General features: G+C 42.0%; 1 protein-coding gene across 2 annotated transcripts in view; it reads left to right on the forward strand.

Moving 5' to 3' along the window:
• Positions 1-25,186, forward strand: part of LOC127608023 (voltage-dependent calcium channel subunit alpha-2/delta-2-like) — a 28,794-nt gene that overhangs the window by 1,414 nt on the left and 2,194 nt on the right. The window contains exons 2-38 of one of the 2 annotated variants that reach the window (XM_052076849.1): positions 346-420; positions 7,977-8,058; positions 11,288-11,404; positions 11,612-11,671; positions 13,067-13,111; positions 13,500-13,635; positions 13,712-13,843; positions 13,929-13,986; positions 14,058-14,108; positions 14,775-14,874; positions 14,958-15,119; positions 15,301-15,411; positions 15,502-15,580; positions 15,669-15,718; positions 15,837-15,926; positions 17,037-17,102; positions 17,427-17,501; positions 17,588-17,662; positions 18,564-18,635; positions 18,841-18,912; positions 20,544-20,605; positions 20,698-20,774; positions 20,851-20,911; positions 20,985-21,082; positions 21,166-21,256; positions 21,324-21,386; positions 21,477-21,580; positions 21,832-21,930; positions 22,028-22,119; positions 22,191-22,238; positions 22,358-22,429; positions 22,881-23,033; positions 23,351-23,403; positions 23,908-23,963; positions 24,471-24,594; positions 24,738-24,847; positions 24,937-25,019. In XM_052076849.1, the coding sequence (XP_051932809.1) occupies positions 346-420; positions 7,977-8,058; positions 11,288-11,404; positions 11,612-11,671; positions 13,067-13,111; positions 13,500-13,635; positions 13,712-13,843; positions 13,929-13,986; positions 14,058-14,108; positions 14,775-14,874; positions 14,958-15,119; positions 15,301-15,411; positions 15,502-15,580; positions 15,669-15,718; positions 15,837-15,926; positions 17,037-17,102; positions 17,427-17,501; positions 17,588-17,662; positions 18,564-18,635; positions 18,841-18,912; positions 20,544-20,605; positions 20,698-20,774; positions 20,851-20,911; positions 20,985-21,082; positions 21,166-21,256; positions 21,324-21,386; positions 21,477-21,580; positions 21,832-21,930; positions 22,028-22,119; positions 22,191-22,238; positions 22,358-22,429; positions 22,881-23,033; positions 23,351-23,403; positions 23,908-23,963; positions 24,471-24,594; positions 24,738-24,847; positions 24,937-25,019 (3,154 nt within the window). Of the gene's footprint in view, positions 1-345; positions 421-1,057; positions 2,759-7,976; positions 8,059-11,287; positions 11,405-11,611; positions 11,672-13,066; positions 13,112-13,499; positions 13,636-13,711; positions 13,844-13,928; positions 13,987-14,057; positions 14,109-14,774; positions 14,875-14,957; positions 15,120-15,300; positions 15,412-15,501; positions 15,581-15,668; positions 15,719-15,836; positions 15,927-17,036; positions 17,103-17,426; positions 17,502-17,587; positions 17,663-18,563; positions 18,636-18,840; positions 18,913-20,543; positions 20,606-20,697; positions 20,775-20,850; positions 20,912-20,984; positions 21,083-21,165; positions 21,257-21,323; positions 21,387-21,476; positions 21,581-21,831; positions 21,931-22,027; positions 22,120-22,190; positions 22,239-22,357; positions 22,430-22,880; positions 23,034-23,350; positions 23,404-23,907; positions 23,964-24,470; positions 24,595-24,737; positions 24,848-24,936; positions 25,020-25,186 lie in introns of those variants that run through there. The other variant, XM_052076848.1, reaches the window with a different exon arrangement.

Genomic DNA, 25,186 nt, shown 5'->3' on the forward strand with positions numbered 1-25,186 from the left:
TCGGTAGGAGGTTACCAAGCTTTTTGAAAGTTAGCTACTTCCCTGGCACTGAGATGAATGCAAAGGGGTTCCAGTTTCATACATGCATCTGAAAAAAAAACCCCAATTTGCTCAAATTGCCTCTAATACAGTGTTATTAAATGCAATTAATGTTATCCATCTCTGTGAAGATGAGATCATGCTAATGGTTTGTCACAGGAATTATCAACAATGATTGAACACAAGAAACGGATAAAAATCAACATGCAACCCTATTTATGTAACTGGTGACCGCAGGCACCATGATGGTATTGGTTGCCTTTCGTCTTATTTCAGTAATTCAGTTGTGTTTGGTTTTTTTTTCAGTCGAGGCTTCACCGACCTCCTCCAGCGCCAGTCACATCAGGTAAAGCTCAGGGGTCACGTCAAGTCAACACTGAGGTTCGTACTGGTGGAAATTGAGTACGTTTTCTTACAGAAATGAATGTACAGTAAAAGTTGGAAGCGAGCAAAGGAATGGTAAAAAAATAATGAACATTTCTAGATTTTTTGTTGTTGTTGAATTTCCCCTTCATTTTTAGTGACTTAAGATATTTTTTCACGTAAACTCACAGGATGAAAAACATTAATATATCAAATATATGATTATAATAAAACCATTCGAAAAAGATACCATTAGGTATGCTTACTTAAATTCATACCGTGTTTTGCGTATCTGAAGCGATGCGCGCATTGTAAGTCATCCAACTGAGTGGCATTTCTTTCCACTGCGATGGCCTGCTGTGCGACGACACCAGCAAGTCTTAATATTATTTTTGAAATATCATGCGCTCACTGCATTTAACTGTGCAGAATGAATCTCTAATCCACAGTACAAAAAAAATGAAGATAGCTGTTTGGATTCTTTCACAGTGAAATTGCATACAGGTATTGAACATCATTTATAATAAAGGCTGCCAGAAGTTTAGATTAGCCAGAAGGGGAACTGTGCTACTGTGCATGCATCACTGACAACAGAGCTACATCACAGATGCTAAGGGAACAGGGGGAGGTGGGTGGGGTGGCTGGGGGGGGGGGGGGGGGTGATTTCTTTTGGACTATTAAGAGATTGGTGCAGAAAATGTAACTATTAATATTATTCCTGTTCCCTCCTTCAGCTCGAAAGAGTAAGCCCCATGTAAATGTTCTCTTCTAGTAGCGTTTTGCATGTGATCATTTATTTGCCATCATTTCTCTTGCTCATACAAAAGAAGAAAATGTAAAATGTCTGACCAAGACTTGAAAGTATTACAACATAGTGAGGTCCTGCAGGCTCATTTCCACGCTCCGGTTGTGCTGATTCTGCATGGTTAGAGAGATCGCAGCCTCTGCACCACAATATTTCACTCATACGGGAATCAGGCAACCGAACTGCTGTCAGGCCAGCGATTGCTGCCATCAAATCTATATTCATGAACACTGTAGAGACTTCTTGTGATAGAAAATTCATGAATACAAGCAATGTGAAGACAGACGTTTTCCTGTATTAGGGGTTTTTTGCCCTTTGGCGGTCAATAAATGTGACAAAGTTGCTATGAATTATTGAACACGTATATATTGATATGTAATTGAAAATGATTTGGTTTAATGAGCCCTCAGTATGAGAAAGGTCCGATATTGCAAAAAAAAAAAAGGCAAATCACCACAAATTCCTTTTCGACAACATTTAGAAGGCAAGAAGAGCAAACAAAACCATGTTACAAAAATTACTAAAAAGGATACAATAACAAGATTTAAATGAATTAAGGCTATGACTATTTTAGTCATGGACAATTCCGGAGCCAATGGTGCGTCCTTGCAATATTGTGCAATATTCTTCAATTACGCCCCCTTCTGTCTGTGATTATACCTACACTTAGAAAAGTGAAGTCCCTCGCATCTGCCCATGTAGCCTAATGGGGAGCAAGAAGACCTTGCTGGCCCGTGATCGCCCAGCACTGGAAATCCCTCTCAGTATGCATTGACCACATCAGTAAACATCTTGTTCACGTTTTACCTGTCGGATAGTGTTAATCACAAATTGGCTTTGTTATATTCTGTGAAGGCTTTTTTAAAAACACATCTCTTAGCAATCGATTGTTTCAGATTCCCCGGAAGCTACAGTGTTCACTTCTGTTGCGTTCATTGACTTCTGGCACCTAGATGCTCATTTATGGTAAAACAAGCTCAATTTATGCAAACCCCACGTGGCCCAGTAGTTATAAATAAAGCCTCAACTTGATGCTTCGCTGTTGCCTAGTGAACGTGAACGCGCTCTCTTCCGTCCGGTGTGGAGAGCGAGAGAGACGGCTTGTGTGTGTGTGTGTGTGTGTGTGTGTGTTGGAGAAAGGAGGAGGAGGTGGTGATGTGTATGTGGGAGCGAGAGCAAAGACTCTGCAGTGTCTTGCCAGCTGCATTCTACAGTAGTGCATTTCCCACCGCCCCTGATGCCTTCACGGCCAAAGGCTTTCTCCTCCCCCGCGTCCACTCGTGAAGACGCGGAGACGAACTCGCCCGCAAACTGAGCCGGGCACCGGTCAGCTCGACAACGCGGACCTGCTTCCGTTCTTCCTTCCTTGCTTCCTTTTCCTTCTCGCTCGCATCCATTCATCCAGCCGCCGACGCGCGCATTTGAATGGAAGATGGCGAGGGGCGGGCGGTGTTTCAGCGACGTCCGCTTGGTATCTCTGCAGCTCATCTTGATGCTCGGCGGCGCGGCGTGGCCTGGTTCCGAAGGGCTCACCTTCCCACAACAGTACACGTAAGTGGATGACGCCGTGCAGCAACTTTGGGGCACGTCCGCCTCACTGACAGAATGCACAAGCGTGGCGGTGTAATTAGGATGTTATGTAATCTGTTCTGGGAATTATTACAGCAATGTGCGAGTGTCTTGCATTTGAAACATGGGGGCAATCAATCAGCCGAATCACTTTGCAATAACTGCTTCAAAGCTTAACATACATTTTAGGGCATGAAGTTTCACGTCATTCTACTTGATAGGCAAAGTACAGGACAGCTGTCTTTCACTTCGGTACTTGTTGGTGTTTTTGTGTTCCAGTTTTTTTTTTGACGCAGAAAGCTGGCCCCAACCTCCACGGGGCAAAATTTCGCGCACACTTGTGTGGTTTTCCTAACCCGCACTCTGGTAGCTGTGGATTTTGAGTAGACTGGGTTACTTTTACCCATGAGTTGGTGAACTATTATGACCCAGCACATTGTGATGAGGATTGGATTTGGGCAAGCTGAAGTGTTGAAGCTGGTTGCCATTTTGGGCAGTTTTGTAGTGTACTGAAATTTAAAATTAGGGTGACAAACTTGTTAAGGGCGGCCTGGTGGCCCAGTGATTAGCGCGTCGACCTCACAGTGCAGAGGTACCAGGTTCAATTCCAGCTCCGGCCTCCCTGTGTGGAGTTTGCATGTTCTCCGTGGGCCTGCGTGGGTTTTCTCCAGGTACTCCAGTTTCCTCCCATATTCCAAAAACATGCATGGCAGGCTGATTGAACAATCAAAATTGTCCCTAGGTGTGAGTGTGAGCGTGAATGGTTGTTCGTCTCTGTGTGCCCTGCGATTGGCTGGCAACTGGTTCAGGGTGTCCCCTGCCTACTGCCCAAGGACGGCTGGGATAGGCTCCAGCGCCCCCCCCCCCCCTCTCCATGACCCTTGAGAGCATAAAGCGGATCGGAAAATGAATGCATGAATAAACTTGTTAAGGTGGATGGCCCACCCATGAAATGGGTGGGTTGCAACAGGAAGTGCGTCACGTCTTTAAAAAAAAAAAATCAACAACTGCAAAACATATCTTGGATAAGTGACTTGTGGTGGCCCCTGAAAGGTAAAAGTTGCTTCTTCTTAAAGGGGAGGTCAACCCAATTTTTTTTCCTTACAATAATATGTTTTATCTGCCGCCACTAATCTAAGCATGGCATTCTGATTAATATTGTGTGATTGTGGAATATGAGACAACATCCACCCATTTTTAACCATCTCAAAGGGCGGCCATTTAGCCACTTGCTGTCGACTGAAAATGCCATCATGGTTGTTCAAGGTAACAACAAATCATGGCTCACCTTCAGAAAATGGCTGGATTTTCCTGCTTAAATCATATTCCACAAGCACAATATTAATCTGAATGCTGTGTTTAGACCAGTGAAGATGCATAAAACATATTATCCAGCTATTTTCCAACAAAGTAATGACAAATTTTGGGTTGACTTCCCCTTTAATAGGTGTTGTTAGTAAAATTTGTATTTGTATATGTATCAAATAATCAATGTGATGACTATCAATAACCCTGCCTTGGTTCAATCCTTTTCAGACCCAACTCCAGGTTAGCTATTACACCCAATTTGGGTTACCTTTGACACATCAGTTTTAAGAGTGTTTCTAGGTCGATAATATTGATTACAGATCATTCATGGGTAAAATGCCCGTTGAAGGGTTACAATCCATGCACGCATTCATTTTCTATACCACTTACGCAGTTCATCGTCCCCAGGAGCTGCAGCCTATCCCAGCTGACTTCAGGCAAAAGACAGACTACATCCCGATGCTGCAAGGTGCTTCAAAAGCATTTTAAATGTACTTGAAAAGGCCTTAACTGCGACCTTGGAAAATATGTCCATATAGGATGTAAGCAGGACGACTCAAGCTTGAGTATTTTGTTTTGCTCATCGCGTCGATCCAGTGCTTTGAACTTGTAACCTTTTTACCTCTCGCTGGTCCAGCACAGCTGGCCCTCAACTTGAGCATTAATGCCCCCACCCCCTCCTCACCCTCAAGCAGTGTGCAATCAGGCTCTTCTGAGGGAGAAAAGCCAGATGGTCTACTCATCTCCTGAATTCTCGCAGTCGGAGAGCAGCGGCATGTTTGTAATTCTAGCTTAGGAGCCCTCGGTGTGTGAGTGTGTTGATTTCATAATCAATTGAATTATTTCAAATAGATGCGCTTCTTGTTCCTCCCCTTCTTCACTAGCAATGATATTTGTGCTGAGTGCTTGGAAATGGCTTCCACGGCCCTGTAGCACCGATCTCTCCTTGCTTGTAAGCTCGATGAAGCAGTGGCCACGCGAAAAAACAGCATCCATTTCCAATTAAGAATGGATACTACAGAATGAAGGATTAGTCGTCTTTGTGAAATCCACCTCCTGTTCCGACAGATAGATTCTCTCAGACATTTTTGTAGTTTTTAGATGTGTATTTTAAATTTTTGGGGGGGAGTAGGCATTTTTGGGCAGTGGATAAAAATGGGGGAAAACGAGTTGAAATAGTGATTTCACTCAACATATTAATTTTTCTCCATTGATTTATTTTAAAGCACGCTGGACTTGTCTGCGGGCAGCGTGGGATCGGTTCCCACTCAGTGACTGCGTGAATGTGAGTGTAAATATTCATATGTTTCTATATGTGCCCTGCAACTGACTGGCGACCCGTTCAGGGTGTAGTCTGCCTTCAGCCCGAAGTCAGCTGGGATAGGCTCCATCAACTCCCTGTGACTCTGTGGGACCTGTATGCACTTGGGGTCGACCATGAGGCACTCTAGAGCAGCCATGCCAGCGCAAAGCCCCAGTCCAAACACTGGCTGTCAAGTGTGCCTTTTTAATTTACTCTCCCAACCTATTTATTATTCTTTTTTTCTCTGCTTGACATGGGTGCACTTGGGGCCAACAATTAGGCACTCTAAAGCAGCCACCCCAGTCCAAAGTGGTCAACATGCTGGCTGTGAAGTATAAGTAAATAAAATCCCCTGCGCTTGCTATTTTGCTTTTCTCTGCGTGATGTGCATGCACTGGGGGTGGACAACGAGGCACTCTAAACCGGCCACTCGAGCACACTTTGCACATGATTTTCAGATATTGTATTCAAACATGTATAATGTATCCGCTTTCCAGGGTCTTTGTGTATTTATTTTTTTTTTTTGCGTGACTCATACAAACCTAAACAACCGTTGTCTATTGCTGTGTTAGGATTACAATGACTCTTGTACTCTTTACAATGATTCTTCTCTTGTAGCATGACACATTTACAGCTTGGAGCCACACATGCACATCGGAAAAACTGGAAGTAGTACAAATCGTTGCACTGGAGTCCAATAATTAGCCAAAGTGAAAAATTACACCACCCAAAGGGACAGAAAGGGATCTTTATTTGTTACAGAGTAGAATGGAAGAGGTTGCGGTAGACAATACCGATTTACACCAGAGCAAAGCTTTACTTAAACAATGTATCATTAGGCAGTGATTAGTTCATCATTATCTGGCAATCGACTGCCGACTCTGCACGTCATCATTTATTGCTCATTAACGCTGAAGCAGCTGCACTGAACAGTAACTCGTCTTTTATTTATTCATGATTACATGAACGTTAGTCACTCTTTTTGTGACACCCGCATCCCTATCGAATGGGCTCATTATCTCTCCACTTCTTAACCTTTGAGCATGAGCAGTGTCCCAATAAACGGTGGACCACACGACACTGTTCAAACTGTTCTAGCGACTTTGGAAAAATATAACAGATGACATATTTGCCGGGGCCATTTTTATTTATTTTTTTCCTGACGTGTACTAAACAGCTAATACCAGCCAGAAAAAAAAAAATCCCTGCAGGTCCTTCAGTGTTGCTGTCCGTCTCTTGGCAGCCTCCCTGACCAGCTTTCGTCTCATCTTTTCATTAATTTTAAAGGGACATCCAGTTCTTGGCGATGGCACTGTTGTGCCATATTTTTTTCCCACTTGGTAATTGGAAAATAAGTTTTGTGCAATTTCAAGAACATTTGCCATTGTAGCAAACGGTGTGACAACTTCAGACCAATTTGTGTTTAAACAGCTGTCATTGCGGCAATGGTTTTCTTTACTCCTTTCTTCCTTTATACTGTGTTCTAAAAATAAGCAATCAGACAGAAATGGCAGACTGACCGACCATTTTTTTTTCCTCCGGTGAATGAATTATATTTTGTGATGAGAAGCACCCGCAGTTGGATTTCAAAAACTTCCTGACACTTGCGGGGTTTATATATTTTTATGTTGACGTTCAAGTGAAGAGATATTTTGATAAGCTTGTCTAATTTTAGAAGCACTGATGCCCTTGGATGCTCATTTGTTAAATAATGCCTTACATAAACGTCTTTTTTTTTTAAATAGTGTTTGTGTTGGCAGCCCTCCATTATCACATACAGAAGACTGGTTGTTCTCTCACAGTCACTACTGAAGTAATCATTGTTGTAATCAAAACACGTAGCTCCTGCGAAAATGGTATTTTGAAACCAAAAGGAGTGACAAGACGAATGTGAAAAACTAGCAGATGCCCACTGTTACTGCGGGATGAGTTTGTACTGGTCATAACAATAATAATGAAAAAGCCACTTTTTCAAGTTCATTGAGGAAAAGCATCACAAGCATGTTCAGCCAAACTGCTTGAAATGTGATTATGAGCAGCAACTAAAATGATAGTAAGCTAATATAATACTCCAGAATGTCCTGGACAAATCTGCAAGACACCATTTTAATTAGAAACACTTCTTTCTTAACTACTTGATGACTCCATGCAATACTGGACTATATATTTCACCGACCCGATGTTGGTCATTTTGCAGACAAGGACGGGCCGGCGGTTTTGTCAGTGGGGTGGGCTGCGCCGCTGTGAGAGAGACAACTTCCCTTTTCAATTATACGCCAGTAAATGCAGCCCCTTTCATTTCCTTTGAGTTTGGTGCGCTAATCGCATGCTCGAATCTCGACATGGCGAAAGGGGACCAACTCCAACATTGCTCATATGTGTGCATTCTACGCTCAATGATCGTTATGGCATTACTAAAATAACAAATGTAATGGTGGCCTAAGACTTTCATACTGTATGACAAGCAATGTGCAAGGTAATTGTAGCATACAAAAGCAAGCTCTTTGGTGCACGCACAGGTAACACAGTTCTAAGCATCGAGCAGAAATTCTCTGTGCGCTGCAGTCAGGCTGTGATGTTTATCTGCAGGATAATGCACTGGGCGAGGCGCATCGAGCAGGAGATTGACAGAGTCTTTCAGCACATCAGTGGAGCTCAGCAGTTGAAAGGGGTGAGTCTCATACTCTGTTTTCTTTTTATATTCAGCTCTTACTCATTCAGGATACATTAAGTCCGCAAGACGCACAGCAAGCCGTGTGCAAAATAAGTGCAGGTCATAGGTGCATATTGGATGACAGCAACTTCTTTTATTGCGTTTCCTTCAGATGTTCTGGACAGAGCAATAAATAAATAAATTGTTCGTATAGTAATGTTGCACTTTGCTTGAACAGACAAACATCCGTTGCAAAAGCAGAAAACCCATCTTCTGTTTTAAAAATGCAATATTTGATAAATTTTGCATCAACATTCTACCAAAGGAAAGGGGAAGAAGGGGCCTACGCGACAACTACTGTATCATCATCCAATCACATTTCGTAAACGTTTCATTGAAAAACTTTAGACTGTAGTGCATTTCACATTTTTGGTTGTAATTTGTGTGTGCCTGTGTGTGTGTGTGTGTGTGTGAACCACCATGTACTGATACCTGGCACAAAAGAAATTTAGGCCGCTGCATGACAGCATTATTGAATAACAAATTTTGTATGGAAAAAAAAGTTAGATTTATTTACTTTATTTTTATTTTATTTACCTTGTCTTTCATTTTATGAAGTCATCCATGCTCTTTATTATTCTTATTTTTAGATGATGACATTATTTATGAACCAATTATTTAACAAAATATATTTGCACATGTAATATTGTACATAATTATTGTATAAAATAATTACAACTACAACAACATTAATCAATGCATTGGCTGCCTTTAGCGCACGGGCCATATTTTGCCCACTCCTGTTTTGGAGAAAATACTGTAATCTGGGTTTTGCTGACTTTGATCGCAAGGGGAGTATCAGGCTCAAATTCAGCCATTTCATATGTTCCCCCTCTGTTCCCTCGCTGCTTCTTATGGAATACGGCAGGCGTCGGAATGAAAAAAAAAAACTCTCAAGAAAAATCAAAATAGACGCTGATCTAATCCTTGATCCCCACTGATTGCTTGTCTCATGTGGAGTTTCATCTCTTCGCACGACTAAGCCCATATTTACTTTTGATATCCATATGAAATCATGATCATATTTCGATTAAACGTCGGTGTCAGCTGGGCTGGAAGAGGCTGCCGTCCTGGCAACGTGGAGCACAGATCATGTGAGTGGGGGCAAGAGAGGCGTGCTCAGGGAAGATGTGTGGGAGCGTGGGCACATGTCCTCTCTGTTTGTGTCACAGCGAGCAGATGGTCAGCCTGCAGCCTGCACCAAAGCCTGGATGCAAACTGCACATGGTCATTCCAACCGCATTAATTCCTTCGTTCTCAGGCTGCTGCAGACAATGATGAGAAAGAGGTTTATGAAACAAAATACTGTAATTGCTGTGCAAAATTCCTGCTTTCCATGATGCAGCCAATGACAAATGAGGCCTTAGACCAGCGGTGGCAAACTTGTTTTACTCAGTGGCCATATCGTAGCTACGGGTGAAATGACACAAAGTGCACCACTTCTGTTTTGTATGGCAACAGGAATAGATGGGATAAGATAAGATAACCTTTATTTGTCCCACACTGGGGAAATTTGCATTTCAAATGATGACATTTCAAATAAAACAACAACAGCTTAAATCTTTTTTTGGGTGGGGGGGGGAAGAGAAGTAAAGGGAGTAAAGTCAGGTAAGGTCAAGTAAAGGGATTTCCCCCCCCCCCCCCTCCACCCCGTCAAACAAACAAACATCAAAGAGAATTACTCATCGCTTTGCACGGTAGCAGTCTTTCTCAAAAAGTGTGGTGGGCCCCCTTGGCGATGCCAGGGGATGCATGCGAGACCCCACGGAACGTGCCGTTTAAAAAAAAAAACTATGTATATATATCTATATATATTTAACATTTAACATCTTCCGCACCGCTTGATCCTCACTAGGGTCGCGGGGGGTGTTGGAGCCCATCCCAGCCGTCTCCGGGCAGTAGGCGGGGGACACCCTGAATCGGTTGCCAGCCAATCGCAGGGCACACATAGACGAACAACCATCCACGCTCACACTCACGCCTTGGGACAATTTAGAGTGTTCAATCAGCCTGCCATGCATATTTTTGGAATGTGGGAGGAAACCGGAGCACCCGGAGAGAACATGCAAGCTCCACACAGGGAGGCCGGAGCTGGAATCGAACCCGGTACCTCTGCACTGTGAAGCCGACGTGCTAACCACTGGACTACCGGGCTGCCCTATATATATATAGATATATATATAGATAGGGGCGGGTTCGATTCATTAGCTTCATGCTTGCAAGCAAGCAATGCAAAACACCATAGATGGGCTAACAAATAGAATCTATTTGGGGATGTAACACCTTAAACAGATATTTGAACACTAATGTTGCAGCAAGACACAGATAATATACCATTACTTACAGTCATACATTCTTTATCCTCTGCAAAAAAGACCTTTCCTACAGCTAAATGAATCACTGACATTAGTTTCAAAACTCTTTCTTTCGTTTCTGCTGCTAAAATTTGCAGTCATTCATGTACATATTTTTGATACACACATTTTCTCACAGATCACAACTCTGCTTTTGATCAAGTTTAATGTTCTGACCAATAAAGTAAATGAATAATGGTAAACCCTTTTAAACAGGCTAAAAAGTGTTATTCATCGCTGCTGCCAATAGCCTTCCAAACACCCGCTCTTATATTTAGAACAATTGTTTTATATGTATTCATTTTTTGCTGTGCATATGCCAACTTGTGTTTACAGCAGGCTGTGCAACAAATGAGCTTGACCGAAAATATTGCAATGTTACTACTGTTGGTAAGATTTAATTGCTAATAAATAATCGAAAATGCACACATAGTGTTTTCATGTCAACGTCTCTAATGGAAAATATTAACAAATGTGCCTTTGCGATACTTTGCTAACCCTCGCCATGTAAGTCTGAACATTCACATTGTTATAATCACTCTGTTATAAATACCAAGTTAGCAGAGTTACATGGTTGAACATAATGTCCAAGTAAGGATCGGAAATAGAATCTGAAGGAATGTGATTCCCCATGACAACTGCCTGAAAGAATGCGTGTAAAGAGACGATGTAAAAAGCAGCAACTTTCCCACGTGCCTACTGAATTTAAAATATAAAGAGGCTTTGAGATGTAAATCCCCAAGCTTCAATATTAAACATGATGTACTTATAAATAATAGAGTTTACTATGTGCCGGCATTGCTCTAATCTTCTCCCGTGAAAATGCTCTGTAGATATACAATGAAGAAAGGAGACACTTTAATTTGGGGAAGAATCAACCTCGAAAAATCGTGGAGAAGGTCGCTTCCGATATCGAGAAACTTCTGGCGAAGAAGCGCAAAGCTCTCGAAGTAAGTTTGCTTTTTGACTCGTGCTCATTGAGTTGCGTTCTTTTTTTTTTTTTGAGGAACTTCAGATTTAACCCATTCATGAAACCCCGTAACCCAATAACATGATAAACTGTCCACTGTAGCAACCGCTGTCCCTGAACGGGTTTATTCTACTTCTCGATTGGAGATTGGTCCTGCTTCATCCTCATTTCTGTGTGTTTCCAACAGAGGCTCGCCAGTGAGGCTGAACGGCTCCAGCAAGAGCATCCCTGGCAAGATGGCATCAAGGTCAATTTCATGCACTCTCTACAGTATCGTACATATTGCATGCTCGGTATATTTAGTTTCAATCTAAAGCCACAATATACCGTTTTCCATAAGCTAGCCCACTTGTTCTCAAACACTTGAACAAGCAAGTACCACAGAAAAACATACTTGCTCTCCAAGATGTAAAATGATCGGTCCATACCGGTATTATGTGCCTTAGCACAATGAAAGTTGTGAAACATTCAATTAGATGTAAAAGGACCACAACAGAACTTGCTTCCTTGACTTGAAATTATTCTTAACCATATTGGCTCCCATTGCTTGTGATTATATCATTCCAGAACCTTCGACATACGCAGATCATTTTTTTGCAGAATATATTCATGTTCAGTATCTTTGATCTATGACTGGCACTCTCGGATGTTTGAGGCACTGCTGCCGCTAAAAGGCTCAGAACAACAACAACCAAAAAAAATCTTCAGAGCTCAAATGTGGTGCGAAAATAGAAACATATCCGCCTCTGAGAAGATGCCATGCTTATTCTGAAGGATGTTAGGGCTTGGGAAAAAATGGACACAAACAGATGGTTACGTTCTGCCTGAGTCTGATTCATGTGCGGCAATAAGCATAAACACTCTTTGATTTGAAATAGTTTGTTCTGAAGTCTTTTGTCACTGCTCACAATGATTTATCTTTGTCTGTTTATTTAAATGCAGCGATAGGCGAGTCCCGATACCAGGCACCATTATCGGGCCGATATCAGTCTTATTTCAAGGTAGCAGATACTCATAAATCTGATACTAAAATCAAACCTTTTTTTGCATTGATGAAGTCCTCCGTGCCATTAGTTGGCGCTACACTGCGGCCGTTTGACACATCGGTGAATCATTATTTCTTTTTCATCACCCTACCCCTTTTTGATTATGAGCAATTTTTTAAATTCTTACTCTTCGGTTAGTTTCGCTGATGATATAGTGGTACACTTGCCTGACTTGAATGCGGGCAATGCGGCATCAGTTCCCATTCAGTGGCGGTGGGAATGCGGGTGTGTATGATTGTTTGCCTCTATATGTGCCCTGTAACTGACTGTCGAGCAGTTCTGCGCTCGGTCCGGCTTTCGCCCGAAGTCAGCTGGGATAGGCTTCAGCAATCCCCGCAACCCTGTTCAGGTTAAACGGTGTTGAAAATGAATAACTGAAATATTTTTCAAAAGTACTAGTGGTATCGGTACTTAGTATCGGTTTCAGTTCTCAAGAGTGAACACTTATACAGCTATCGGTCTGAAAAGAAAGTGATATCGAACATCTTTATTCAAATGTAACAGGAATAAAAAAATTCTATAATTATATTTTGAAAGCTTTATATGTTTTATCTTTATATGTAATTGTTCAAAGTGCCATGCATGTGTATTCCCAGGAGCTGGACATGGCCTATTATGACTCTAAGGCAGAGCTGGATCATGTGAGTAACTCTGAATAAAATGTGTGTGATTTGTCAAATTAGAGGCACAAGTTGGGACTGGAGATGATTGCAATTATTATTATTATTTTTTGCAGATCATTTAAATCTGCTATTGGCGTGTGATACTGACAAAATGATTTGGGGTAAAATTCCCCCTCTAAATTCAATTCCCAAAATTCAATACAAATCACCAGTATTTTTTTTAATAAACGGTCCAACAGGTTACATCGAAAGGCATTGAATTTGAAAGTTAAATACAACTGAACTGTACATAACAATTAAAAAAGTGTAAGCCACTGCAAAGTTTGAACATTAGACGTAGTTATTGTCCATTATGTGGCTTTTAATATATATTTGTTGTTGGTTTTTTTTTTTTTTTAAATCACAGTATTCCATGGATGGCGAGAGTGAAGTCGATAATCCTTCCCATATCAAATTGGAGTTTGTGTACGACCCCAACTTCAAAAACAATGTCAACTACTCCTACACGGCTGTTCAGATACCCACAGACATTTATAAAGGAGGCAAGTGGGGGGGTTCACATCCTGGAAGTTATGTGTTACGTATCTGTTGTATTCCAAAGTGTGTCTCTCCCATCAGCTCCGGTCATTCTCAATGAGCTCAACTGGACGCAGGCGCTGGAGAAAGTCTTCATGGAGAACAGTCAGGAGGATCCGTCACTACTGTGGCAAGCGTTTGGCAGCGCCACGGGGGTGACGCGCTACTACCCGGGTAGATTTCTAACTAACAGTCAGCTGCCATCATGTCACGTGTGAAATGCAGCCAGTAATTTAAGGTTTTGTGTTTTTTTTTTCAGCCAGTCCATGGAAAGCCCCAGATAAAATTGACCTGTATGATGTCAGAAGGAGACCCTGGTAAATCAACTCAGGCATTCCATACATTCAGCCCAGTGTGGGGGTTTATATTTTCTCCTCTTCCGCCACAGGTACATTCAAGGTGCTTCCTCCCCCAAAGACATGGTCATTCTTGTTGATGTGTAAGTTATGCATACTCTACTAAGAACTCTTACCTTGAGGTATAAGTTCAATTTGTTCACCACGCTGGTATCCAAATCATATTTCCCCAATGAAATCAATGGAAATGCCATTAATCCATCCCCCACCCCCAAAAAACCCCAACAATTTCTGTAATGAGGAAAATGTAACTTTATAATACCGTAATTTACACACACTAAAACCAGAGTTATAACAAATGCATTGAATGTATGTAATGAAACAGTTCAGTGCATCATGACTAATTCATGGCGGCTTCTTCTGCTGCGTGCGACTTGTCTACCGGCGGGAAGTACAGTCCAGTCACGCACATACCAACGAAGAAGAGTTTTACAACTACTATGAGTGACTCAGTGAGTTGCAGTAACAGGAGTCGGTCTTCCGCAGAGGATAAATAATATAAGCCTGTGACTATTGTTATATTTTCTGTCTACCGTATAACCTTGCCATAAGATGCTATTGGTTCGCCCGTCTTTGCCGTTTCCCATTTTGCGATACCGATTATCTTGAGGACTTTAAGGCAAAGTTCTGTACTTCTTTTAGTTTTATGTTCATTGTTCACTCATTCCATCTTGCTTGTGATTTTCTTTTCCCGGTACTCTGGGTCTGTATTTAGTCACGTGATAAGCCCTCGGGTTTTTCTACTCTAGGAGCGGCAGTGTCAGCGGACTCACACTTAAGCTGATCAAGGCGTCGGTGATGGAGATGCTGGACACTTTGTCCGATGATGACTATGTCAACGTGGCGCGGGTTGGTGTCTGTTCATCATCGTCCTCATTCCAGGCTCTCTCATCTTTTGACCGTTTCTGTTAACTGTGCTGTTGTTGCTGTAGTTCAGTGAGAAGGCAGAGGCAGTGGTTCCTTGTTTCAAACATCTGGTCCAGGCCAACGTGCGCAACAAGAAAATCTTTAAAGAGGCAGTGCAGCAGATGCAGGCCAAAGGCACCACGGACTACAAGTCTGGATTTCATTTTGCCTTCAATCAGCTGCTCAATGCAAGTGATTCTCTTTACCGTCTGTCATTTTCTTGCATAGTCACATACAGATCTCAGATGTTTTGTTTTTTACTCGTAACAAAAGCACAAACAAAAAAATAAAGGATTCCTGTGTTTACTTTGTGTCTTCTAACTGGTTGGTTTTCAATATTTCTTTTTCTGTGCTTCAATTTTCCTTCAGAAAACAAACGTGCCACGGGCCAACTGCAATAAAATCATCATGCTTTTCACCGATGGAGGTGAGGACCGAGCTCAGGATGTCTTCCTGCAGTACAACTGGCCCAACAAAACGGTCGGCTGCTTCTCATCATTGTTTCTCCGTCACGCTGCAATTTGTTGGGGGCGAAACATCTAAATGGAAACACGTTTTATTCACCTCAAGGTTCGAGTTTTCACTTTTTCAGTGGGCCAGCACAACTACGACGTCACGCCCTTACAGTGGATCGCATGCACAAATAAAGGTGAGCGTGACTCTTTTGTTTTGATGTTGACTTAAATGTGAGTGTCCTCAGCATCTCTTGCACACGGCATTCCTTGCTCTGTCACCAGGTTACTATTTTGAGATCCGTTCCCTCTGTGCCATAAGGATTAACACGCAGGTGGGTCCCCCGACGTGCCTCCTCCACCTTGTGATGCTCATACACCGCACACACATCGTGTGTGAGTGTTCCAAAGCTGCAGCCACTCGCCCGAAAAATAATTGCTGTGCTCTTTCAGGAGTACCTTGATGTGTTGGGACGTCCCATGGTTCTTGCAGGCGACGAGGCCAAGCAGGTCCAGTGGACCAATGTGTACCAGGATGCTTTGGTGAGCCCGCAACAAAATATGTTCACCACTCACTGATGTATTTATTAGGTACACCTGCAAAGGAGATTCAAGACAAGTGCTGTCTCACAAAGGTTGCGATTGCCTTGAGATGCCAAAAGATGGCGTGAAAGAGTTTTCGATCAGAAAAAGGCTGCGGTCTGACAAATGAAACTTCTTCCCTCAATTCAACATAGTTATTTGACCTCAAGATGACACGGAAGCAATATTTTTATCCTAAAAATGCCTTAAGCATGAGCACAAAACAGCAAATAGGTGAGTTTTTCATTGAATAACGTTACACTGTAACTAAACAAGGCTGTTAAGGCACCGATATTTGATACAGAACTTTATTTAGATCTCATTAGATCCATTCATCCATCCATCCATTTTCTGATCCACTCATCCTCACAAGAGTCAAGGGGCATGCTGGACCCTATCCCAGCTGTCTTCGAGCAATCGGCGGGGTACACCCTGAACTGGTTGCCAGCCAATCGCAGCGCACACAAACAATCATCTGCGCTCTCACTCACACTCACACCTATGGACAATTTAAGATAAGATATCCTTTATTCGTCCCACACTGGGGAAATTTACAGCCTCCAGCAGCAAGAATGTATGTAGAAAGGAGAAAGAGAAAAAAAAAACAACAAACATCTTTCAATTAAATACAATATGAACACAAATGGATAAATCGCAATACTATTTACAATTTTCCTTCACATCATTGAATTATTATTATTATTATGATTGTTATTTTTTATTCATCAGCCTGACAGCAGTCGGTAGGAACGAGCGTCGGTATCTCTCCTTCTTGCAGCGCGGGTGTAACAGTCTCTGGCTGAAGGAGCAGCCCGGTGCTGTCAGGGCGGGCTGGAGGGGGTGGGAGGGACTGGCCATCATAGCTTTTAGCTTAGTTAGTTATTTAGAGTGCTTCAGCAACCTGCCACGCATGTTGGCCTCACAGTGCAGAAGTGCAGGGTTTGATTCCGGCTCTGGCTTTCCTGTGTGTAGTTTGCATGTTCTCTCCGTGCCTGCGTGGGTTTTCTTCAGGTACTCCGGTTTCCTCCCGCATTAAATACTTTGTGGGCCTTTGTCTTATGTCCTTTGCAGGGGCTTGGGATGGTCGTAACTGGGACTTTGCCTGTGTTCAATCTCACCATGGATGGAAAACTACAGGTAATAAAATTGTAACAATGTGACATATTCAATCGTTTTATATTCACACATACACTGTCAACAAACTTTGTTGTGTTAACTAACATTGTTGCCATAAATGCTCATAATTTATATTTTACACTTCTTCCAATCTAAATGACTTTTTTCGCCCTTCAAAAGTTGTTTTTTACAGTACATAGCAGATCACAGAGACTCACATAAAGACTGACTATGCAGCACTGATTTACAATACTACAAAGAGGAAATCGGTTGTATCTTTTTTTCATGTGAAATTGTGTGCCATTCCAACAAATACGGTGGGATTGTTCTAACGTGCACTTTCAGAACCAGCTGATTTTAGGCGTCATGGGAGTCGACGTGCATCTCGATGAGATCAAGCGCCTGACACCACAGTACAGTGTATGACCAGTTTATTTCAATCTCATCATTTGATTTATTTCTTTTTCCCTCTTCCACTGGACGTAACATTCTTGTTTTCTCATCAGCTTGGCGCCAATGGTTACATATTTGCAATTGACCCGAATGGATATCTTCTGCTTCATCCCAATCTGCTGCCCAAGGTAATGTAGAGCCCAGGAAATGTTTATATATATATATATATATATATATATATATATATATATATACAGTATATATATATATATATATATATATATATATACACACACACTTCATTGAGCAAGATAAGTGAGGCCTTGCATGCACACAACTGAATATTCTACAGTTCTTTAAACCCTCGTAGTGCACTGCTTGCGATAAATGTAAAATGATGTCTTTGAATCAAAAGGCAAAGGCATTCAGAAAAACACGAGAGAGCTGAAACTTATGGAGAGGTTCTAAAATGGCCTAAATTTCATGACGTCACCGGCTGATAATTCTCAGGCATTGCAGCAATAATAAAAAAACGTTTTGATACCTTAATCTTGACAATTTACATATTTTGCACCATAGAGACCCATTATAATTCATATTTTTGAATGCATCGTAAACCTAATGTGTATACATGCATTTCACGCGATTTTTACGTCAATCGCTTTGTTTTCGCTTGGACAGATGTGAGCATGCCACATTGTTGGGTTGAGGTCATTCCAATTTTGCAACTTTAGGTTGCGTCAGAGGATCGCAAATGAGTTTGCCTTTTTGCAGGAGGCTTCAAACCAATGCATTTTACATGAACACGTCCGGTCGGGATTGTTAGTAGGGCTTGGTTGGGACCTCCAGACACAATTTTTTTTCCCCTTTTGCAAAAAGTAAAGAATAAAAAATCCCAAAGAACTAATAAAAACTATATATGTATGGATAACACAGATGCCTCTGAACATTTTGAGTGTTTGAAATAAAAAAAAGAAAGAATGTTTTTATAACACAAAATACATCATTACAAAAATTGTAAAATGCGTAACTTAAGGCCTTTTTAATTTGGAGACACAAGGGTTAACATGCTATTTTTACATCTCTTAGCTGGTGCATGTCCCAGAACCTGTCACTCTGGACTTCTTGGATGCAGAAGTGGAGGACAGCAATAAAGAAGAGGTGAACACTTAGTGCGCCAAAAAGCCGTCCATGTTCCTTGCCCTCATTCAACTCATGTTTTAAGTTGTTACCGCGCCAGTGACCAGCATGCTTCAAAACCACCCAAATATTCAGAGCACTTTATGAGAGGCCGACCACACCAAGCCTTTGCTGCATGATTGTGTTTGCAAAAAAAAAAGTTTTTAAGTGTGTTTTTGTGCCGTAGATCCGAAGACAGATGATTGATGGACGACCAGGTGACATGCAGATCAAAACTCTTATCAAGTCCGTTGACGAGGCAAGTAAATAAATAAATAAATAAATAAAATGTGAAGCTGTGTCTAAAAATAGCAGGTTCTTAGAATTATACACCTGTCACACACTTCAGTAAGTAGACATGCACAATATAACGGCAGCTAATATACAAGTTGTAGCGTAGTTGAACTTCTCCATTTTGACTGAATTTAAAAATATCCTTCCGATTGCTTTATTTCGCTGCAGAAGATGGACAGAATATTAGGGACATCTCTCAGAATGCGTATAATATGGTTCACTTCCTTGAACCTTCTCAGGTCATGCAGGTCTGCCCAATGTTGAGCCACAGAAGACGGAAAAACAGTACATGACAGAAAGAAATATTTACTAACATTTTTAACACCCAGCTGCATTTTCCCAATTATTATTAAGATAAGATAAGATAAGATAAGATATCCTTAGTTGTCCCACAATGGGGAAATTTACAGCCTCCAGCAGCAAGAATGTATTGTTGGTTAATACAGTGGTGCCTTGAGATACAAATTTAATTCGTTCTGTGACTTCCCTCGTACAGTAACTCAAACTACTCATGTGAAGTTATTTTCACTCTGAAATGAAATGAAATGCTATTAACCCATTTAATCCCACCGGTGACATTTGTGAAGATAAGATATCCTTTATTTGTCCCACAATGGGGACAACAATAATTTAATTTACAGGGCTCTAAAATGTTTTATTACTGATTACTTAAAAGGGCTACCAATGACACCTGATTTTGACTTTGTCTGGGAAAAATTTGGGATTAAATGGATTAATCCATCCCAGCCCTCACCTGATAAATAACAACAAATGTTGTCGTTTGTATTTTAAGGAGCACTCATAACATTGTACTTTATGAAAACATATAGTGATTTCATAATGAAAGGGAATATGAAATAATGAGTCTCGCTGCTGCCCCTTCTGGTCTGTCCACCATGGCCATCGGGGGGCAGTCTAAGACAGATATATCGGTTGTTCATTGAGGTGTTATTTTTGGATGCATCAGGCAGTCAAATTGCAGCAGGGTGTATCCTGCCTCAAACCCAAGTGGGATACATAATAACTCTTCATTGAGACATCTCAACTTTTCAGTACGGCACTAATACTAGTTGTTCCAAGCAGAGGATAAAGAAGATGTGACTTTGAGTAGTTTTAGGTCCTTCCACGTGTTGTTGCTGCACTGTTTATGGTCAGTACATTGCTTAAAGGGTTTAAAATTGACTGTAAACTTAACGCTGGAGTGGCATTCAACAGCCTGAAGTCTCTCTCCAATGAATCTTCCAAGTCTACGCTCACAAGTCGAAGCAAAAAATAAATAAATAAAAATAGCTCCAACGACGACTCATGTCTCAAGACAGCACCGTAAAACCTGGGCAGCACAGTGGTTCCAGATTTCTTAGGGCTTTGGGTTCCAAACTTGGCTCCAGTGTTCCTGTGTTGAATTTGCATGCTTTCCCCTCCTTTGGATTTCCTCCAGTACTCACTCCCATGGTCTAAAAGCATGCATCCAAGTTCCACTGAAGACTCTAAATTGTTGACTCACATCAGATGACCGCATTCACAACTCCTCCACGCATATTTCCATACATTTCTTGTACAGGAAATGGCAATGACATGCATGTGCTTTTATTGTAGCAATACATTGATGAGGTGTACAGAGGTTATACCTGGACCCCTGTCAATGGTACAGATTACAGGTGAGCATGTGTAACGTATATTATGTTATAACCTTCAAATGATGACAATTCTATTTTGCCCCTGTGTATCTCCTCATCCACACCACCTGCAGTCTGGGGCTGGTACTACCTCCCTACAATGAGTACTACATCCAGGCAGACCTCAGTGACGTGATGCTTCAGCTTCAGTGTAAGTACCCGAAGGCAGCACATGAAAGGAGTTTTAATGCAAAGAAATAAAAAGTAACACCGTTTGTGGCGTGCAGACATGCAGTCATTACTGCCGAGCTCCTTTGAATCTTCGGGACATGTCTTTCTTGCTCCAAGGTGACATTTTCATTCTCTTTTTTTGTTTTTCGTCTTCAATAAGGGATGTTAACATCTTCTGCCCTCCACGCAGGGAATACTGCAAGCGTCTGCAGCTTTCGGACAACAACACGCAGTTTTTGCAGAACTTTCTCTCCCTCATGCTGGAAATTTCTCCCGGATCGGAGGAGTGTATGTTGCACATTTTGTCGCAGGAACATTCGTCACTGTTAAAGGGACATAGATGTTAAAAATGTTTTTGCTTCAAATTGTAGGTGATCAAAAGCTCATACACAACCTGATCCTGGACTCTCGGATTATTGGGCTGCTAGCCTCACGCGTGTGGAAGAACAAGGATCTCAATTCGTGAGTGCATGGCAACCAGGGTGAGTGACCCACGTCACGTTGTGTAAAATGACATGCTGTGCTACAGGTACGGCTTCCTGGCTGTTTTTGCATCCACTGACGGAGGCATAACGCGAGTGTTCCCCAACTTGTGAGTTCACCTGATGAACTCTAGAATCATAACCCCCCCAAAAATATCACACTGTTGAAATAAATGAATGATTCCTTTTTATGTATAAAGAGCTGCTGAGGTATGGGATGAGGACGCCGAGCCCTTCAATTCAAACTACTACCGAAGGAGCCTTGACAACAAAGGATACATGTTTCGAGCTCCGCCGAGAGACTGTAAGAGCATTTATAGAGTCTTTTAATGTAGTATAATGGAGTTTGAAAGAAAATGTTTTCGTAGTCTGTATTCCAAAATTCGCATTCTGAGACAGCTGATGTGGTTCCCCTTTTGTCTACTGCCCCCTAATGGACAAAAATAAGATAATGCTGTATGCAGGCAGAGTGGTATGAATGTATTTCCTTGATGACCTTGTTCCTTGTATCCTTGTTACCTTGTGTAGCAACATAAGGGTTTTTTTTCTGAACAGCTTTGGATGACATGTTAGGACCAGAAAATGGCACAGCTGGAATCCTGGTTACTTCAGCTGTGGAGGTTAATTTAGGAGGCAAACTTCTCAAGCCTGCAGGTACAAAAAAAACCAAAACACTGGTTTCTCAAAATGCTGTTTTCTGTTGCTCACTTGTTTCTCCCCTTTGACTTCTCCGGCTTGCTGTGGCTGATAGTGGTGGGCGTAAAGCTGGACCTGGAAGCGTGGGTCGACAAGTTCAAGATACTGGCCAGCAACGTGTCAGACAGTCGGCAAGGCTCCTACAAGGTACAACGTCTCACCCGTTATTTACTTTGCTATTGCCGTCCGATTGCCTCACCAAACATTTTGTCACACAGTGTGGACCATCCAGGAGCTGTGAGATGGACTGTGAGGTGAACACTGATGTAAGTCACACCAAACGTTGACTGAAGGGTGTGATGAGCTGACATGAATCCGATATATAGTTTGTCTTTTCCTCATGACAATGACGTCTACTGTATGACAATGTGTCTGTTGTTTAAAGGACCTCCTCTGCTACCTCATTGATGACGGTGGCTTCCTGGTTATGTCTAATCAAAGAGATCACTGGAAAAAGGTCAGTATCTCAGCGTCAAGGGAAATAATCGCAAAAGCATACAAAAAAAAAGAGAGATGACCTCTCTCACGGCTTACGTAAGGGTGGTGAAATCTCGATGAGCTGACTGTGGGTACTTGATGTAAAATGTTTTCAAACCACTGCTGTAAATCTATTTCTAATTGTTGCCTGGTTTCTGTCAGTGCGGTAACACTATCTGCTCTATAGATGGCAGCAACTGATCATGAAACTCTAATTGCCCCACGGGGATAAATACAGTTTTCTGAATCTGAAATGCAATGATGATTACGGATGTACAAAATTACAAACAATAAACTTTTCAGATACGTGTTGGGCCCGAGACAAAGTGTGTTGTTTTTCTTCTTGTGTTTTGACAATTGCCTGGCTTAAAGATCCTCCGTATATTAAATAAAAAGATCATTTTCATGGCCGTGGTTTCCTTTTCTTACAGATTGGATTATTTTTTGGAGATGTGGACCCATACTTGATGCACGCGCTCTATAACAACTCCATCTTCAACCGCCGACAGACTTTTCATTTCCAGTCAGCATGTGAGCCTGTCAGCAGCAGCCACACCGGGGCAGCACCTCGACGCTTCTTTTTGGTAAGAGGAAGCCTTGCGCTTTCTTTTGTCAGGAGCTTCATCATATTGAATCCTCATGTTGATTAACTAATGCCTTACACAACGCCCACCGCCACACACACTCTCACATTCACATATGGTACATTCACTTACTCACATACACACACTCAATATAAGTACGCCACGTGAGTGTGAGGAATGTATCTGAAATTGTGACACTGGCACACATGAGCGAGTTAGCGGTGGGTGACACATTTGTCATTGTCATTGGAACCATGCATTGTCTGCACCGAAGATGCGTTCAACCGCCCCTCTTAACCCCTTGATGCTTTCTGTAGCCATCTGTCGCTGACATCCTCAGCTTGGCGTGGTGGACGTCCACGATGGCCTGGTGAGACTACATTTAAAAATATATATATCTCAATTCAAATGTTCATGTCATTGTTATCCCGCCAAGGCTAAAATCAATAGGCACTCAGCTAGGGTGTGGGAGGGGGATTAATGGGGGGAGGCCGAGGGTTCGTGGCACATGCTCAAGTGCCCTCGACGGCTAGTTTTAGATTTTACATGCTGTCCGCAGCGGGAGAGGCTTTACAAAGTCCAAATCCTTCCAGATGAGCTCCTGCCGCCCAGTTTACTGCACTTCAAGTTCACATCAACTGACACGGCTGCATGCAGTTTGCCCTTTAAAGCAATCCGAACTGTCTCAAGACTTTCGTGCATGGAGCTGCTCAGGCGTCAGCTGCCTCATCTATGTCTCTGCCTGACTCATCTGTCTCTGTCTGACTCATCTATTTGCAGCTCAACATTACATACATTTGTTTGTTGAGGGCTTTCATTGTTATTATTATTATTATTATTATTATTATTTCCTTTTTGGGGTACTTTTCTTCAGGTCTTTGATCCAGCAGCTACTTTACGGACTGGCACACATCAGCTGGCTCCAACAAGGTATGAGTGTTTTCCCAAAGAAATGCAGTTGAACACAAGAAAGTCAAAATTCTAAAGTGCATTTCTTTTCCAATTTCTTGCGTTGATGAGAACAGATCACCACAAAAGCACAATTTTCAGAATATGTATTTTTGTGGTATGTCCTGTGAATATTGAAACACGCTTTCAGTCTTCTGTTTACACTCAAAGTTACACATGTCAACTCAAATCAGAATCAGAATCACATTTATTAGTTTGGGTCATTATAGAAACCCTATACTGTGTATGTATATGTCACATATTAAATAAAGCTGTATTGTATTGTATTTCCGTTAGTGTAGCGCCATCTAGTGGATGCATAGCACAACTGCAGCCATTATTGGAGGTTCAATTCAATGTGCCTTATAATGCAATGCGCCCTGTATATGAAAAGAGTTTTAGGTCAATCATTGTTGAAGGTGCACCTTATAATCCGAAGCGCCGTATAATGCAGAAAATACGCTATTTTAAGATGTGTTTTATTTCCAGACGACATCTTCATCGAAGGCTTTGATATAAAGACGAGCAGCTGTGTGACCATCCAGAGCCAGTTCTTCTTCACCAACACCACCAACTCGTACAACGTGCTGCAGGATTGTGGCAACTGCTCACGGTGTGTTTTTCACCCCCCTCCCCCCCTCCCACTGCAATGTTCGCCGCGCCATATCTCATGTGCTGTTCACATGCTCCATCCAAGCGTCTCTCTCTCTCTCTGACTCTCTCTCTCTTTCTGGCTTTCCCTTTGTATTCTCCCAGGCTGTTCCATGCCAAGCGGATAGAAAACACCAACCTCCTCTTTGTGGTGGCCGAGACGCTCCCCTGCAGCTCTTGTGAGATCGAGAGGCTGAGCCAAGTCAAGACAGAGTGTATCCTTTCTCACTCTCACACATGGACACACATGCTTTGCATACACACATTAACGTTAGCACTGGTGTCCTCAACCAACAACACTCAGTCCAGGAGGAAAATCCTTGCGAGGTACTGAGCAACGCACGATATCGGAGAGGTCCGACAAGCTGCCTTGACTTCAGTGCCTTAGTGAGTAGAAAAAACATTACAAAAACATGAGGTACTCTGCTCCATTTAGCAATTCGGAACTACAGATTTTTTAATGTAGAATATTTGATGTCCACTAGCAGGGGCTTTTGGACTTTTGATGTACAGCAATTGTAAATACGGTTGAACCAATTTGCATTGCATGAATT

Source organism: Hippocampus zosterae, chromosome 9 (genome assembly GCF_025434085.1).
Source record: "Hippocampus zosterae strain Florida chromosome 9, ASM2543408v3, whole genome shotgun sequence".
In the NCBI taxonomy this organism is placed as follows: Eukaryota; Metazoa; Chordata; class Actinopteri; order Syngnathiformes; family Syngnathidae; genus Hippocampus; species Hippocampus zosterae.